We start from the raw sequence: 19045 nt of genomic DNA, 5'->3' as shown, positions 1-19045 counted from the left end.
TTTCTTTAAGTATTTAAACTTTAATTTAGATCAGTTGAGGCCAGGGACTCCACAGGCCTTTTCGATTAATAACGATTACCAACATGTCTGTCCTGATGCCCGATGCCCAGTTGAACAAAGTTAATGCACTGGACCATGTGACAGCTAATGGGGCCTGCTACCCACCACTAGTGTTCAGGCACCCAGTCCTAGTGCCTGGAGTTCTGCTCAGTGTCACCATACATTAGTATGAGGAACACCAAAGGTTACCCCCCTCCCCCAATGTCAGGAGGAAGGTAATCTAAAGGTTTCCAAAAGGACCTGGGTACTGTTGTGGATTGGGCCCTTGTAATGTTGCCAAGGCCGCAGTGCCCCAAAGGAATTCGTTCCAGTGTCCATCAAACTTTACTTAAAGGCTTAAATTACAATTATCCAAACATCGTTCTGGTGCAATAAACCCTGCTGCTGCCGTTACATACTGTCTATACTAAGAATATAGGACAGTGTTTCCCAAACTGAAGTTCAGGTCCGACTAGTGGGTTGCAAGCTTACGTTTGGTGGGTCACAACATTCCTGGTAGGAGTCACATTTAAAGCGTGTGCTCGAGTTGTAATTCACTCCTTCCGAGTGCTACAGCTGAAAATACTTTGTTCACAATCTACATGCAACATGACATGCTTCTAGGCATGTTCATGTTGCCAGTGATGTGTGTTGTGTTTTTAGTCTTTTTTGTATTTATATCATGTTACAACAGATTAACCAGCGTTCCAGTACTCTTCAAAGATGGGGAGATAAAATACACAAACGTGGAAATACGTCAGTGGCTTATCTGCTATATGTTTACCAAAAAGACTGGGACACAAGCTTTAAATGTAACCGAATCACTCAACCCTACTGGCCTACTAGCAGGCCTGGCCTTCAAGTAATTACATTAAATTGTCTAGGTAGCCTCTTCCCACTCTGGCCCTGGCGAGAGGCATATGCAGCTGACAAGACCAGGACCCTGCAGGCTGCAGCAGCCCCAACCCGGGTTGAGGCAAATGACCGGCAAAAACAGAAAAGCAGATTCTGCAAACATTTCAAGGTCAGGAATATCTTCTCGAAGGAAGTTACTTTTAACTTTCAGGGGCCCTTTTAGTATCTGTAATGCAAGTAGAAGGAAGTCCTTGGGGCTCAAACACCTGAATATGTTCCACCAGACTATGCCTGATTGTGCAATAAAGGAGCACAACTCCTCGACAATGGAGACAGATGCCCTGTGCTCTGGCCGGCAGGGGTCGTTATCGCAGGCAAAAGATTTCTTTACAGTAAAAACAATATCACGCCTTTGTCCTTCAAAGCTAATCGGGTCAAAAACGTTTGTCATTTTAATAATTGGATGGTGGCTCTAAAAGGTTTGTGACGCACTGATCTCAGAGACACGGGTATACAGAGAACTCTTGAGCACTCTGTACCCCAAAAGTCGTGTAATAATTGAATTATGGCGTCCATACAAATGATGTTTAGTCTATTCCAGAGCCCACCTCCACTGACACAGGGGCAGGTGGGCAACTCCCCAGCAAGAGAATCAGGGGGTTCAAACTGTGCAATCCAGAAAAGTCTGCTTTCTGTACAACACCACTCACAGTAATAACAAATAGTAGTCAACAACACCAGCAGCAGCAACCAGAGGAAACGTGCATTAGGAGCAGTATTGGACCCCAGCTTACTGATCATCAACACCCCTTACCTACAAACCATCTTCCCCATAGGCCACCATGGAATGTATTACTTTTATACAGCTGAATGCACTGACTATCAATTTGCAACAAATCTAGACAGATCCATAAAGGAGTCACCCACGGGTTGGAGCGCCGCTTTCGTTCGTCGCCGTAGGCCAGATTTCGGCATTCCTTTATATTGATGACCAAGGCCTGGCTCTTTTGATCGTACTGCAGAGAGAAGATGATTTCTCCTGTGACAATGACATTGCCAAAATCACCAGCCTCGCTGTAAAGACTCATCATGCTCCCCAGAGTGCCCTTAAACAGAAAGAACAGGAAGACATAAGTTACTCGAGGAGGCTGGGGCGGTGTCAAGCTGGCAGCAAGGTGGGTACAACTCCGTCAATATAGGAAATAGAAAATGTAAATATCAAATTAAACATTTCTTACAATATGGACAACACACCGAATCTGAAAAACATACCTGCAAGTATGCCCAGAAATAAGTCAGCCAAACACCAAGCTTATCATTTATTGGGGGATGCCATCTTTTAGTCATTCAAGAAAGGCTACAGTCATTTGAGCTTTGAGGAATGGCCTGTTTGTGGTATGACGGAGTCCTGAGGTGTACCAGGGTCGGTGCTGAAAGGAGGTGATGCAGATGGGGGCAGAGATGATTGTAGATCTACCCTATCTCAGGGGTAGGTGCATTCGAGCCTTGGATGGGTGACTTGATGCCAGGTTTGTCTAGTTTCAGAATGTGGATAGGGCAAATGGTGAAGTAGAGGCCACTTTAACTACTTGAGGTCTCAGTGTCTTTTCATTAGTAGTTTGATGTAGGAGGTTACGAGGACAGAGGAGTAAGTGCCTGAATTTGTAGAAGTAGTGATGAGAGCCCCTCCAGATGAGGGGACCATCACTGAGAGACCTTGTTCTTGATGGTCACAACAGGACAAAATGAGAATTGGCTGGGTCATTTGCCTTGACCAATCCATCGAATTGGTAGATCACGAGCTAATTAAAAACAAGCATTTGCAATGCAATGAGTCTCGCATTAGGAAAGTTTGAGCTATTGGTATTGTAAATGACATTTTTTATTTATGTTTTGTTTTTAAAACGGCAAAATCAATAGATTTGTCATTTACAATGCCAATAGTTATAACTTTCGCAAATGTGACACCTATAGCATTTGTAATGCAATATGTGTTGTATTTACGTGACTTACATGTATTGATATTACAAATAACAATGGCTTTTAATTTTTTAAAATAATTAATACTTAAATAAAAGTTATTGTAATTTATATGGCAATAGCTTAAACTTTTGAAAATAACTTTTGTGAAGATTATGTTTAGTGCATTTTATTGTGACGAAAATCGAAGAACAGAAGTGAAATATTAATATCTTTTTGTTACATTTGTAATAAAGCTTGAAACATTGAGAGAACATATTTGAACCAGTTGTTGTTTAATTGTTTGCCCAGATTGATGCTGTGGTGGTGCTATGTTTTGTTATGCTATGTTTTGTTGTGTTTTATTATGTTATGCTTTGTTTTGCTATGCTATGTTTTGTTATGCTATGCTATGTTGTGTTTTGCTATGCTATGCCTTGTTTTGTTCTGCTATGTTTTGTTGTGTTTTAATATGCTATGCTTTGTTTTGCTATGCTATGTTTTGTTATGCTATGCTATGCTTTGTCATGAGGGGGTGTGAGGGTGAGTGAGGGGGTGTGAAGGTGAGTGAGGGGGTGTCAGGTTGTGAGAGAGGGTGTGAGGGGGTGTGAGGGTGAGGGGGTGTGAGGGTGAGGGGGTGTGAGAGTGAGGGTGGGTGAGGGTGTGTGAGGGTGAGGGTGTGTGAGGGTGAGGTGGTGTGAGGGTGAGTGAGGGTGTGTGAAGGTGAGGTGTTGAGGGGAAGGGTGTGAGGGGGTGTGAGGGGGTGTGAGGGGGTGTGAGGGTGTGTGAGGGTGTGGGTGGGGGTGAGGGTGAGGGTGTGTGAGGGTGAGGGGGCGTGAGGGTGAAGGGGTGTGAGAGGGGTGAGGGGGCGTGAGGGTGAAGGGGTGTGAGGGGGTGAGGGGGTGGGGGTGGGTGAGGGGGTGTGAGGGTGAGGGTGTGTGAGGGTGACGGGGTGTGGGGGTGAGGGAGTGTGGGAGTGTGGGAGTGAGAGAGGGTGAGCGGGTGTGAGGGTGACGTGCGTGCTTGTGCTGGTTTTCTTCTGGGATTAAGCCTCTCTGCATTCAGATGCTGCCTGTGAGCCTGCTTTCAGCCTTGCCTAACGGGAGGGGCCTTGCCGTGTCTGAAGGTGACAATGGTCGTTTTTGAACCCGCAAGAACCCTGTGGGTTCCGACGTCATCATAATTCAGCACTCGGACCTTTCAACTCACAGACCCCACGCCAGAACTGGGGTAAATCTACAGCTAAAACTCCACCGCCCGGTCAGCGGCTGTAGAGAGCATGCTAGTTCCCTTCACTGTTCACGGCACTGAACGCTCTTTCCTACTAGTCCTTTTCCCAAGCCCTTCTTTTACTCCCCTCCCTACTATACCTCATACCCCCTCCCCCTGCCCCATTGCCTGGTGTGACTAAAACCCAGAAAATGTCATGTTAATCCTGCCGTTTGGCGACACAGCCCTCGGGCAGTAACTCAACGATGAAGTGTCGCGGTGGGTCACCGCACAAACATTAATGAGGTGCAGCACTAAGCTGACTGCCCATTAGTTCATTTTACTGATTTTCGGAGGCAGCCAACCCGGTAATGGCGCAGTTGTTCTTTTCAGCCCCCCCGTAAGTTCTCGGCCACAAGATCTAAACCATCGCCCACTAAGCAATAAGAGCCCTGTCAGCGCTAGCATGGAAATAAAATATGTTCCCCTCTTAGACAATGTTTGTGGCCATTTTCAGTAAATGATTTGTCTGTCTGTCGCGTGAATATGTTTTTTGATGTGAGAAAATCCTGAAAACTCACAGGCCAGCTTGGCACGTTAGAATACATCCATGGAGATAGCAAGGTCGCTTGAAGGCTGGCTTGGTTCGAAGCGCTGCACAGGTCGAAACATTTAAATATCAACAAGAAGGCGTGCGTATGTTAAGAGCAAGGCCTGGAACGCAGGCGAGAGAGGCAGGCTCTGCTTTGATAGGCAGGAAAGTTCCTTGGAGCCTGCGAGGGTCCGGGAGATGCCCCGCCTTTGTGCCAGGCTCGCGGTGACGTAGCTCGACCGGAGCGCGGCACCTTGGAGGCAGAGGGGTGTGGGTAGTGGAGAGCCCAGAAGAAAGCAGGGATTAGGGGAGTGCTGTGGTTCCCGGGAGAGAGCAACAAAAGCATAACGGTGGAAGCGAGGAAGGTCCTCCAACTCCCAGAACATCCCGTGGACAGGGTCGCGACGTTCCAGGAAAAGGGAAGGCGAATTCCAAATAAGGAGGAGAGGAGAGAAATCCGGTGATGCGACAGAGTGATGGAGCCTGTAGCAGCGCAGTGAGAAAAGAGCCCGGTGAGTAGTGTGGGGGGGGGGGTGGGGGTGCGCGTGTGTGGGTGTAGTTGCGTGTGTGTGTGCGTAGCTGTGCGTGTGTATGGGTGTGGCTGTGTGTGTGTGTCTATGTGCATGCGCGATTTCGAGAGGCTGACTTGCTGTGGGACTGGGACAGGAGATGTGCACGGCGCGTGGCTGTACGAGCGCGTCCACGCGATGAAATCGCAGGCGGCCCTGCGCGTGCCCATCCCCTGTCCCACATTCCCAGCAAGTGGATAACAATAGGTCTTTTCGCTGGACAGCACCGCTTAACGCTGCTTACACCGGCTCGACCTAAAAATGCAACAGTCTGATAACTGCCGGGGAGTTCAGAGTTCTTCATTTCGGTATGGGTGGTGGTATGTTGGGGGGGATAGTGGGGGAGGTGGGGGCGGGGGAAGGGGAGTCTAGTTTCAGAGGGGGTGTTGCAGCATCTATGTTTTGAAAGTGAAGGTCTGAGTTGGTACTATGGAAAGCATGATGGAGTCCGTGATAAGGGACAACTTTCTCCCACATTGGTAGGACTGGAACAAGATGCTGAGACTCCCCTGGGAGGGTGAACTCATGGCAGGCAATTACAAAATGTTTGTCCCGAGTGGAGATTTTTGCTGCACTGAAAAAGGCTACAACAGGACCTTAGGGAAAATATATCTAGCCTTGCAGAGCCCTGCTCAACAACAGCCAGCTGGTGGATTCTGAGAACCAAAAAGTGACCTCCGAGGCAAATGAGTCCAGCTTTGTCCCCGTTAGAAATGGGGGTCTCTAGCTGGCAGACGTAGGTACTTTTGTCCAAGTAGGGACCATTCTTCCTAGTCAGGGTAAGGGGAAAACCCTTCTAAAATAACCCCTGCTCCCCCCTAGGTAGCTTGGCAGGAGCAGACAGGATTATCTCGGAGGCAGTGTGTAAAGCATTGTGCATGTATACAGTAACACAGTGAAGACACTACAACTGGACACACCAGTTTGGAAAAAGTAGCAAAACTGTATCTAAACCAACAAGACCAAAAACGACAAAAATCCAACATACAGTACTGTAAAAATATTTACTGCGCAAAATAACCTTTAAATTGCAGGCATAACGTGAAAAGACAGTTCCTCCGACTCTGTAGATCAGTTCAGGGCTACCACGATACTGTGCACAACTGAGTAGAACAATTCCAGCCAACTGCGTCGGTAAGGGTCAGCTACAGCATCAACAGACTCGGAGACAGTACCTTTCTTGTTGCGGCCAACACATCGATGCGAGTCAGTCTTAACGGAGTTGGTGAAACCAAGGCTTGGTTTGCAGGGCGAGACGGTGCTCGATGCGGTGCTGGCAGGTCACTGTGTGGCGACGGAGCCAGTTGATGTTTGAGCCGGGCAGCGACTGAGTCGGTGACGTCTGTTCAGCGTGTAGCAAAGAGGTGTGGAGTTCGGTGCCCACAAGACGCCGTGCAAGCAGCGGCTCGTTGACGAAGTCAGTAAGACCAGGGTTGCGTTGCGAGGGAGTGCAATCTGCAGTAGCTTCAGGACATGGAGTCGGCTGCTCTTTTCTTCCGTGGTGACTGGAACCAGTGGAACCAGAGACGGTGCTCAGAAGGATGGTGAGGTCCTTGCTATTCCCGAGACCCCTTGAACAGGGGGCACGCTCCCCTTCAAGCCCTTGGAAATACTTTCTCAAGCAGGATGCACACACAGTTCCTCTCCTTGGCAGGAACAGCCACTGCAGGCCAACCTCAGACAGCACACAGCAAAGGGGCAGTACTCCTCCTCCAGGTTCTCCGGCTCTTGTCCTTGGTAGAGGTTCCTCTTGAAGTTCAAAAATGATCTAAAATTTGGAGGTATGGGCCCCAATATTTGTGTAGCAGAATCCTTTGTTCTCTGGTGGCAGAGTAGCCCTGTGCCCAGTCAAAACCAGTTCTGCCCTCTCTGGTGCAGCTTCCAGGCAGGAGGTGGAGATAGCATTGTGTAAGGCAGACAGAGTCTATTCAGGTGCAAGGGAAATCTCCTTCCACCACTCTAAATGCAGACCAGGCCTATTCAGGTGCTAGTGAGAACTCCTTCCCCTACTCTGAAAGAAGCCCAGGTCTATTCAGCCCAGCCCTGACTCATTCAGGAAAGGCAGGACACAAATCACTACCCCATTGGTCATCTGAGAGAATGAACATTCCCAGCAAGTCCCTCCTAAGCAGACAGTCAATACAGAAACCAGCAGAGGCACAAAGGATGGCTAAGCAAGAAATTAACCGCTTTCTAAAAGTGGTATTTTCAAACACATAATGTGAAAATATTCCTTACTAAAAGATGTCTTTTTATGTTCTGAGTTCAGGCATACTAAACTTTATTTTCCCATCTTGTTCCCATAGCCAGTTATGCTTATAAGATGTTAGAAGCAAACTCCCCATTCTATCCTATAGGACAGATAGCCTTACAATAGTGAAAAACAAAATTGGCAGTATTCCACTATCAGGACATGCTACACACATCAGGGCATGTCCTACCTCTCACATACAATGCAACATGCCCACTGGGGTACCTTGGGCCTACCTTAGGGGTGACTCACATGAAAGAAAAGGGAAGGTTAGGGCCTGGCAAGTGGGTGTACTTGCCAAGCCGACATGGCAGTTCCAAACTGCGCACAGATACTGCAGTGGCAGATTTGGGTTACATTTACAGGCTGCTTATGTGGGTGGCACAATCAGTGCTGCAAGCCCACTAGCAGCATTTGATTTACAAGCCCTGAGCACACTGTACTAGGGACTGACTACAAAATAAAATATGCCAATCACAGAATCATCAATCCATCATAACAATTTACATGAAGAAAATATGGACTTTAGCACTGATCAGCAGTGATAAAATGCCCAGAGTCATAAAACCACCACCAACATGTCAGAGAAAATACAGGAGTAAAGCAGAAACTTCTGGGATGCCCTTGCAAAAAGGGCCAGGTCCAACAGTCCCTCTTAGAGATTTTGGCATCAAAACCAGCAGCTGTAGCAGAAATTTGACAACAGTGCATCTGACAGTGAGGAACCCTCAACAACTTCAGCTTCTTGCCATGTCTCTCTGGAGAACTTGGAGTTCCGGAAAATAAACTAAGTCGTAAAGAATACACTTTGAGTGGTGCATCCGCTGAGCCTATCTGACCCTGCGGCCAGACTTAAATTGGATCTAGGACAAAATTCTTGATCAGCGTTTTGTGTTTTCCTGGTGCTTTTTGCCTCTAAACGTTAACAATTCTCAGCTCTTTTCATCATATCTGCTTTTAATAATTTTTCTTCTCTCTGCTCATTAAAATATTTCTTGATTCTCTAAATTACCTTGGGCAATGTATTGGTTTTTCATTACATCACAATTATACTCTTGAAGACGCCAATTGTATGTAGACAACGCTATTTGTTATAAAACTTGTGAAAGGTTTTAATAACTACTTAAATACCATTATTTCACATGTACATATATTATAAATGAACGGCCATCCTGTACATTGCACATTTAACCTAATTGTTCAAAAGAGCATAGCTTTGTTCTTAAGCTGGTACAACCAAGTTCAAACTGCAGATTTAGTGAAGTCAGCATTTTAGCCATAGCTGGTTGTATCTGTATTTCAAGGCCTCTCATATTCTTCCCATGAGAAGTGTCTGGCACCTGTGTGTTAATGTCAGTCTATTCTGGAGATTATTTGCCTACGTATTCCTTCCTTTGCTTCCTACATTGTGACAATTTGTATAAAGGTAGAGCAAAAATGTATAGCTAGCATGCTGGCTGGCTATTTTGCAGTAAACTGGTTTGACTTCTGGGTGTTTTTTTCTCACAGAACCTGGTGCATTGTGCGCAGCAAAGTAAGAGTGTGTGTGTGTGTGTGCTAAATTCATGTGTGAATTTCTGAAACAGTTGGTGTGACTCACTAAAGAGGATGGGAAGAAATCCTTTCCTGAGCATGGTATCTTTGATCTAGACTGGTTGAGTAATTTGAAAAATATTGAAGGATCCTAAAAATAAGACAAATGATGAGTAATGAGACGGAAGTCAACAAATGCAAACATGAATCTCAAGTGCATGGTCGGAAACAGGCGCAAGTGAAACTGGAATAATGAGTAAGTCACCTTAAGGGGAGAGTTAAAGCTTATGCTTCTACTGACTTGCCTCCGCCCCATCTATTTTCCCTATCTCTGAACCACAAGAGAACAAGGAGGATAGTGAGATATCTAGAGAGGAGGATTTACTTTGTATTTACCCCATGCAGGTTAATAATGCTGGAGGTGCTGCACCTGTGGATGCACCAGGGTAAAGCATGCGAAAATAACTGTTAGACCTAGCATCCTTGGTGTGGTTTTCACCTAACCTTTTACCTTCATATCTTCTGTTTTTGCTAACTTCATTTGTGCTGGCTTTAGGAAGTCTGCACACTTTACCACTGCTAACCAGTGCTTAAGTGCTTGTGCACTCTGCTTAAAACATGGTAACATTGGCTTATGCTTTATTGGCATATTTAATTTACTTACAAATACCTGTCAAAGTGGCATTACCTGTGCACAGGGCCTGCAAACCAAGTGTTACTAGTATGCCTGCAGCTCTGATAGTGTCACCCACTTACGTAATGCAACCTATCTATGCATCTTTTTAAACTGCAGGTCGACCTGGTAAATTAAACCTTTTCAAAGACTCAAACCTTCCTTTGTAATACATATAAGTAACCCAGAGGGTAGGCCCTGACAGCCAAGAGGGCAGGATGCAGTGTATTTAAAATGTTGGACATGTAGTTTTACGTGTTACATGTTCTGGTAGTGAAAAACTGCTACTTTTGTTTTTCACCATTGCAAGGCCTTCCTCTCCCATAGAATAACATTGGAGTTACCGTTTTACATTTCATGAATGTAATTACAAATGGGAATAGGTGACCAGTGTATGTGTGGTGTCTCTGGAACCTCAATTTAAAATCCTAAAGTCTGATTTAAATAGCAATTTTGAAAATGCCACTTTTAGAAAGTTCGCATTTTCTTGCCTTTGCCATTTGGTGTTTGAAGCCTGTCTCTGTTTCACATGACTGTGTGATGTCAGTGAGAGATGGGCTTTGCGTATTCCTCTTACACAGACACACACAACGGAAAGCTTAGGTGCGACTGGATGGGCCATCACTGGCAGGGTGGAGGATGGAGCTCGGCTGTGTACTGTCTCCACACAAAGGGCTCCATACCCCCTGGAGTCAGGAAGGCATGGCCTCTGAGCTCTTCACAGACACAAGTGATTATAAATTCTGGCCCTCAGACACTAACTCTCAGTTCACGTCTGGGGCTGTGGATACTCTGCCAGGTAAGAGGACTTCTCTAATGGCACTGCTTCCCTCCTGTACTGACCTGCTGCCTCTTGCCTGAGGAAGAAGAACTGGAATTGGAACGTCATCTTAAACCCAGGACACCAAAGTAACTCAGAGTGCTAGTTTGCTGGCCTCCTGATCTCCGCCTCTTGGACATAAAAGGTTTCCTAACATCCTGAATCAACCGCTGGACCCAGCAGCAGCGTGTTCCTGGTGGTGCCCCTCATGTCCTGGACCATTTGTGTGGCTAAGCAAGCATAAATCAAGCTTTTGGGCTCATTGCGAACGGGCCTATTTGCACCAAGATCTCACTGTTTGCACCACAATTCTACGTGAAGTGCCGCCAGCTTGACTCTTCACTTTGCACTCAGCATTGACCGTTTGCAGAAGACCGCTAACCTGAAGCTGCAGTCTGCCGGTCCGCGACACCCGGCCTGCTCTTCTTACTAGGCAGACAGCCTCCCACAACGCACTCCTTGTGGCCCTCTCAAACGCGAACAAGGCTTTTAGCGCAGTCTTGTGACGGTCAAACTTCAGGGGCCTAGTTTGCGGACTGTAGCTGAACTATGCTCCCATTGCAGTCTGCCAGAACACGTGACTTTGACCCAGTCCTGTGAGACCAGCTATCAAAAATTGGCGCTGTGCGTTCTGGTGCTAATTTGGGGAGGGGAGTTGGCCTAACGGCTAGGGTGGTCGACCAAAAATCTGGGGAACTCGGTTTGAGTCTCGGCAAAGACTCTGAACATCCTGTGATTCTGGACAAATCACTTAATCTCCCTGTGACAAAAAAAAAAAAATGTGTTCTCATGTAATGCAACGGGTGCTATGTAGAGTGCTCGGATACGCGATTCGGGTCAAGTTCGCGCTATATAAAACTGTAAAAAAACACAAAAACGAAAATCTTTACAAATTCTTATTTCAGGTTCTACTGATTGGAAAGTTTTCGTTTTGGCCTTGTTTTATTTATTAAATTCTGCTCTATTTTTCTAACTCTGTGTGGGATCCTTTTTGTGTTGTGTTTTTATTGTGTTAATGTTTGAAGTGCTGCATAAACACTTTACACATTGCCTCCAAGTTAAGTCTGACTGCTCTGTGCTAAACAACCAGGGGATTGAGCACAGGCTAATTTGGGGTTTGCTTGTGCCTTACCCTGACAAGCTTGTGGTTGCTGCTTGACCAGAGCTCACACCTCATCAACCAGTAACCCTATTTCTCAAGATAATGCACAAACAAACACTGCAAACAACTGACAGTGCAACTGACAATAAAACGCTAGAAGGGGGTGCACAAATAATTAGACATGACTTGGACTTCATTCTTTTGGAGGTGTCCACACGGAGAGGAGATATTGTCCTGGTTGGGTGTAGGGATTCCTGGGAATACAGCCTCTCTATAACCCAAAGCCATTTAACTGAAGACTGACTGGCTAAGAACAGCAAACGAAGAAGACCTCTCTTTACCAGTTTCTGACACTCTCCTTCCATAAGGAGATTAGCCTGCCTCTCAGGATAGTCACTGTGGTTCACTGACCATAAAGAAGCAGTTTCCTAACATTAGAGAAATCCCTACCGAGTTCCTCAAAGAATTGAAAAGTGCGATTGATGTGTACAGGCTCATTTGAATGGACCTAAATCAATTAGCGTGTCTGGTGGTGTCCAGTGAGGTGAGAGACACATTGGTTGAGAAGTCAAGTTAGCTGAGAAAGGACCCCAGGAACGATGGAACCTTAAACACAGCAAAACATGCCTTGTTGAACTGGATTGCAGATGTGTGCCTAGTGAAAACTGACTGGACTAAGATTTCTAACTGCAAGCAGAACAAAGGTGAATCGTGAGCAGATTTAGACCTGCTCAATGACATGTTTCAAAGGTATTTGGACTTTGCCAGTCAGCTGGAGATTATTCAGGAAGCTAAACGTGCTGCTTTTGTGCAGGGATTGTTATCAAGTGTGAAAAACCAATTGAGGACTCATTGCATTGGATGGCAAATTAAAAATCTGGCTGAATTAGTGATGGTTGCAAACCATGGTATGGCACCATGAGAATGAAAACAACATTTGTTGAATCTAAATGGATGTCTTTTAAATTACAAGAAATTAAATGAAAAGGATATTTGTACAGCTTGACTAATGACCAAGGGTATCTAGGCGATCGCTCAGAGAAGAGATCATAGAAACCTAACAGTGAAGGTTATAGATTGGAAAGCCAGGTTTTTAGTGCTTTCCTGAATGCTAACAATTGAGTTTCCTTTTTTAATTCAAGCCGTAGGGAACTCAGGAGTTTGGTGGTTCCCACCAGAAAACTTCTGTCAACCCATAAAGATTTTTAGAATTTGGGCACTACGAGGTTGTGAGCTAAGGGAGACCCCAGCGTCCAAGCTGGAATAGAATGCTGAAAGTTGCTTTTAAATAAATCCGGCTGATGGCATGCACTGCTTTAAAGGTGAGCCACAGGGCCGTAAAGTCAATACGTTTCTTCACCGTACACCAGTGTAGCCATCTAAGCGCTGGAGTGGCAAATTAATGCTTGGGGATACCCAGAATCAATCGGGCGGACGCGTTTTGCACATTCTGGATTTTTGTGAGACACTTATTTCTGATATTAAAAAATAGGCTGTTACAGTAGTCGACCTTAGAAATAACAAGGGCTGTAGTTATCTTTTTTGTAGATTCTGAGGGATGAAAGGGAAAACCTTGCTGAGAAGTTTCAGTGAAAAGAATGCAGCTGAGGTGATAGCATTATTGTGACACTCAAAAGGACCTCCGTTTTCTTGGAGTTAAGCTTCAAACAATTGGAAGCCATCCAATGCCAGACTTGGAGCAAACAGTTCTGAAAGCGCGTGGCAGTATCCGAGGGGTTACTGGCTACTGATACTATAGTTTATATATCGTTGCCATAGAATATAGCCGAGAACCCCAAGAACTGGATCATTTTTGTCAATGGGGCGTGTAAATGTTACAAAGAGTCAGGCTCAGTGTTGATATCTGGGGGACGGTGCAAGGAAGTGTGAAGGTCAGCGATTTAAAATCGGTCAATGCAACACATTTTTCACGATCAGCTAGGAATGTTTAAGCAGTGACAATGCACAGCCCTTAATGCTTATTGAGTCAAGACGATCTAGTAGCGTATTGTGGCTGACAAGATCAAATACTGGGGAAAGGTCCAAAAATACCAATGCAGTGTTTACCCCAGCATCTACTGTCCGCCTTACCTGCTCTGATGCTGTGATCAAAGCCAATTCGATACTAAGATGACTTCTGAACTCATCCTGAGTTGGGTTGAAATGTCAATGCGTCTCTACAAAGCCAGGGATTTCCGTATTCAGAAAAAGGAAGTCTGTAAATAGGGCGTTAACTATATTTATCGTGTTACCCATATTAGGCATTTTTAAGAGTGGAAGCTAATTTCCACTTAGTGGGAAAGATACCAGAGGAAGACATTTCCTTAAAAATAGTTAAAAGATGTTTCGCAAAAGCATCTGGTGCTAAACAGAAATTTTTAGGCGGCAAGGGTCAAGAGGAGACCCCGACAGTTGAAGAAGCAGGTTTTTTACTTTATTAATCATGAGGTTGAAAAACATCAGGTAGGGGTTTAAGTCGTGAAGACGTAATTCTCCCTGCTCTGTATATGCAGCCCTTCCTGATTGCCCATATTCATAGGATCTTTTTATAGACTTACCGAGGATGTGCCGCTGCGCAAGCTGCTCCTCTTGGCGGTCTGGCGGTGGATCTGTACCAGGCTGTCAATATCTTCCTCTTCATCCTTGATAGGAAGACACAAACTATGTAAGCAGGCATCAAATACACTACAGGATTCATAATACGTACTTGCCCCTCCCCACTGGCCAGAAGGCCAGACTAAGAGGACTATTTTAATGACATAGCACCCCCACATTTTAGGAATTCAAATACGCACTTCTTTTTAGGGAAAAGTACCTTCCTAGGAGTAATAATATGGGTTCACCAACAGATAACATGGCATGGCAGGGGGGAAAAAAGCATAGTCTTGCTGGTGGGGCATGCTGGTTTTTCTGCTCCTATGCAGAGATGCACAAAAAAACGACTTCAACAACCGGCCATGGTTTATAGGGAAATGGAATGACATAATTGGATGCAACAGGAAGCTTACATGCATAAGAGGGAGGACCCCTCCCGAATGAGAGAGCAGAGAGGAAAGAAAGTGATGAAGCTTTGTGTGTTTTTTTCAAAATGTGCATTGTTATTAGCGTTCTAAGCAATTAATCTACAATCTAATTAAAGGATACCCAGTAATTAAGCTAATGTATCTAAAACAAATCCGCTATGAATTGTAAAGTAGTGTTTTCCTCGCTTATACTAACTAGACCTCAGTTAGGTCTCAATGCTATCTTGTCCCGAATGGATATCATTGTATCATGTTTATTCTCGGTTTGCATTTCTGTGGCACATAGTTCAGCAAGTTGGAGATTTGTTTATTTTTTTAATGACACTGTTCTTAAAGAGAGCCTGGTAGAGCGTCCTACATAACATATTTCCAAGGATCTACTGCTGGCACGTGGTACTGCCTTCATTGACAATGGTTCACTGTTGTTTATGCAACTAATTCATTCTGACTACTCAGGTTGACATTTGGTCAGTAGGGCTGAATATTCATGTAGTAGGTCAGTGCTTTCAAATGATGTCATGGCTATATAAAAGTAAGTGGATGGACTCAAAGTGGGCTCATCAGAAGAGGGCCTAAAGAGAGGACATTAGAATGGGTAAACGTTTTATCTTCAATAGATAATGAGTCAGACAAATGACTGGAAGTGCAAATGTAGACAGAACACAGATCAAATTCTGCATAATGTTGCTTTTCAGATACAGCGAAATGTAAATCAGATGCAACCACAATTCGCTACCCCCATCCAACAGACTGCTATGCAGAACTTGCTAAATCAGGGACTGTTCCATACGAACATGCCCATAGCTCCAGTGTTGCAGCAAAACACGGGAAAAAAGATGCTATACAATCCACAGTATTAACAGAATCCCTTCATTTATAGCAAAGATTTTCTCATGTTTTCATCGCATCCAAAAAATTCACAAAGATTGGCCTAAGGGGGTGGTGGAGGGTTGCATGCTGTGCGCAGTCCTAGAGGCAGACCATAGAGGGCCATGGTAATGGTCGGCCTGTATCATTAATTTCTGATTGATACTGGTGCTACCTCCTCCATAGTTCATTCCATGGAGGTTCCAAACCTCCCTCTCAATGGAAAAGAAGTCCAAATTATAGGAATCGGCCATAAACAGATTACTAATCAGGTCAAATAATCAGTTAAAATAAGGTAAATGGAGAACAGTCAATGATTCATATTGAGTGATTCAGGTCATATTAATCTACTTGGCAGAGCTGAATTGCACGATTTATTGCTCACTGGATGATGGCATTTAAAACTAGAGATGAGGATTCAGTATTTAAAATAAAGAAATTTTAAAAAATCACAAGAATTAAGAATTCAGTTGTTTCCAGTTCTTACAAAATATGACCGGTCTCTTGATTTAAGACATACTATGAAAGAAGAGGTATGGGATTGCACAAGAAAGGAGACAGGCCTGACCAAAAGAGCTAAGCCAGAAAAAATACATGTCCAACCTAATGATATTTAGCCCAGAATGTAACAATAAAAAGTTTCACGAGATGCAGAAAAACAATGAAGCCCGTCTTAGGAAAAATGTTAGAGTAAAGCATTCTTTGGGAATGTAGTATATTTAATTATCAAGAGTTTCGGTCTGTTTATCTTTTGCACTTCAACCCTTCACTGTTTCCTGTTTCTTCTACCTATTGCCTATACTAAATATTTGTAATTGGTTGCACAACCTAACTTGAATACGAAACCGACTGAAACAGGGTATTGTTTGTAGTTTAAGTTAAGGGGAGCACAAGTTTGTTAAAGAATATTTTGAAAGAGTGTGAACATCTTGAGAGACTTTAATGATGAGTGCAAGATTACAGGACAGACTGAGGTTGAAGAAACAAAAATTTTAATTTGCATCCGAGATTAGGAATGGAGCATGAGAGAAAGGGTGAATTATGTATGATGCGTCATGAATTTACAGGAGTTAGGTCAATGGAGTTTGCTAGAAAGAGTCAGTGTGAAAGGAATTATATTGTTAGTGGATAATTTCTGATTGGTGAAGAGCAAATACTAAGGGGAATTTATTATGTGTGTGGAACGACTGTGTGACATTTAACACTGTATCTTTAATAGAACATTAAAGATGTCATTAGCTATGTCAGGCATTAGGTTGACATAGGAAAGTTCTAATTTCAGCCAGTTGATGTCTGCTGGCATTGCATGTGGATGGGATCTTATATTCCTGGATTAAACTTCACTTAATATACCTTTCTGTATCTTGGATTTATTAATGAAGATACTTCACTGGCGTAGTCGGCATCGGAAACTCTTAAAAGGAATATATGGATATTTTATGAAAAGATCCCAACATAAGTTTTTGTAAGGAGAAGAACCAACAAGGAGTAAAGTCAATCCTCTCTTAACTGACAAGCAGCATTTGATACTATCATCACTTGATTATATTAACATCAAAATTTCAACATCAACAACATTGACTGTGATTTTCGTGAGTAGAAACTGATTTTGAAATACCACTTTTATATTTCACACTCGTAGAGTTTTGCCTGTATAAAGCTTGAAAGAAACTGTCAGCTTTTACTTATATGCTGTGTACTCAAGCGCTTTATTTGATTTCTGACCTGCGAACAGTTTAAGCGCTTGAGTGTGAATATTTTATCAGCCTTGAAGAATTTCTCCTAAAGCGATGTGTGTGTGGCATAAACTTCAGAATTGTCTTTGCGCAAAGCTCATTTTTACTTCAACTTCACTCTCTAAAGCTTTCCTCAACGTGATGTGTGATTTTGAAGCACAAGCGTTAGAAAACATTACGCAGAACTGTCTAGAAGTTTGAGAGATGCTGAAACTCGTTATTCTGTTGTAGAGAGGGAAGCATTGGCAGTGTTCTGGGCAGTGAGAAAGCTAAAAAAAATTCTTTGGGGTCTAGACTTTGATGTCCATACGGATCATAAACCCTTAGTGGAAATTTTTTGTAAGAAAGGTTTGGATCTTGTATCTGGGAGAATATCAAAATGGGTTATTGGTCTACAAGAATATAGCTTTGGAGTTCAATATATTCCGGGTGTTGATAATGCTGTAGCGGATGTTCCCACGTTTAGTTTCTAATAGAGATTTGGAAGATGAACATTCTGAGTTAGATGATGAGTTGGTTTGTGCTGTTGATTATGAATTTCTATCTGAAAAAAATGGTCAGAAGAATTGGAAAATGATGACTTTACGTGAAGTTAAGTCTTCGATGAAAAATGGTTGGATCAAAAGCAAAGAAGGTTCTGCTTTGACTAAGCCTTTTTAGACGGTACGCAGTGAATTATCAGTTATTAATGATTTGTTGTTTCGTGGGACGAGGTTGATTCCTCCATCAAGTCTCAGGAAAGATTTGATAGATTTGGTTCATGTTGCTCATTCAGGTTTATCCAAAAGTAAGGAGAGGCTTCACATGTCATATTGGTGGCTGCTTATTTTAATCTGCCTTGATATTGCTTGTCGTTGCTTTGGTGTTTGGTGTTTCAGAGGGATTTTCAAGTAAATGAAATGATTTGGATAAACTGGGCTCGATGTGTTGGGAGCTATGATTCTATCTATTGGCATGGCTACAAATGAAAAGAAAATTTCAAGTTTATCTACGCTTGTAGATTGCTTTGCTTCCAACACTACAGCTGCATTAACCCAGATAAATAGCACATTAATTGCTATGTGCAGGATGATTATGCAAAACCGTCTTACACAAGACATTTTTCTTGAGAAGGAGGGCCGAGTCTGTAGAGTCTTGAAGGTGAAAGAGTACTGTACCTTATTTCTGGATAACGGTAAGCTTATTAATGCATGTCAAAAATTGTAACAAGGGAACTGCAGATCCTAGTACTAAAAAAAAATGACAAATTAAGATAATATTTATAGAGGTGTGTGCATAACCCCTGCAGGACAGCACCTCTACCCCGTACCATACAATTGATCAATTTACGCAGAATTCGGGATACTTTTGCACAATATTTGTTTGATACATTATCTCTAGTTTAATCTATATCTGAAAGCATGTACATAAGAAAAGAGCATTTAAACAATGTTGTGGCCACCCAAACATATCCGCATTCACCTAAATACATTAAAAACGGGAAAATTTGAGTTTAACAGGGATCCAATATAAAGCGCGATAAATATTTATGAATTTATATGTACACAATATTGGTAGCATTTCTTGTGATGTTAAAACGTTTGGAGAATACACCTTCTCGGACTCAATGGGTTTCTTGTTTGGTGAGATTGGAAAGGGCTTTAGGAAGGTTGGTGAGAGCCTTGACAGATTGGGAGGCGGCATGCTGAGGGTCATACTAACTCCCTTCCCATACATTGTTTTCATTTGTTAAAATATTTCCGCTGTTTATATATTATGAATTAATCATTAGTAAATACGGTCTGCATCGCAGGTGTCGAAAGAAAGACAACCAAGAG

At 43.5% G+C, this 19045-nt stretch overlaps 1 protein-coding gene across 3 annotated transcripts in view; it reads right to left on the bottom strand.

The window, feature by feature from the left end:
* The window catches only part of SYTL4 (synaptotagmin like 4), a 640358-nt gene that overhangs the window by 67844 nt on the left and 553469 nt on the right, over positions 1-19045 (bottom strand). For all 3 annotated transcript variants that reach the window (XM_086918791.1, XM_086918790.1, XM_086918792.1), the window contains 2 exons: positions 14161-14244; positions 1822-2000 (listed from right to left, as the gene is read on the bottom strand). In XM_086918791.1, the coding sequence (XP_086774917.1) occupies positions 1822-2000; positions 14161-14244 (263 nt within the window). The remainder of the gene's footprint in view (positions 1-1821; positions 2001-14160; positions 14245-19045) is intronic.

This window comes from Lissotriton vulgaris, chromosome 4_1 (assembly GCF_964263255.1).
Source record: "Lissotriton vulgaris chromosome 4_1, aLisVul1.2, whole genome shotgun sequence".
Taxonomy (NCBI): Eukaryota; Metazoa; Chordata; class Amphibia; order Caudata; family Salamandridae; genus Lissotriton; species Lissotriton vulgaris.
Note: the sequence above shows the minus strand (reverse complement) of the source record. Positions and strands in the feature narration are given on the sequence as shown.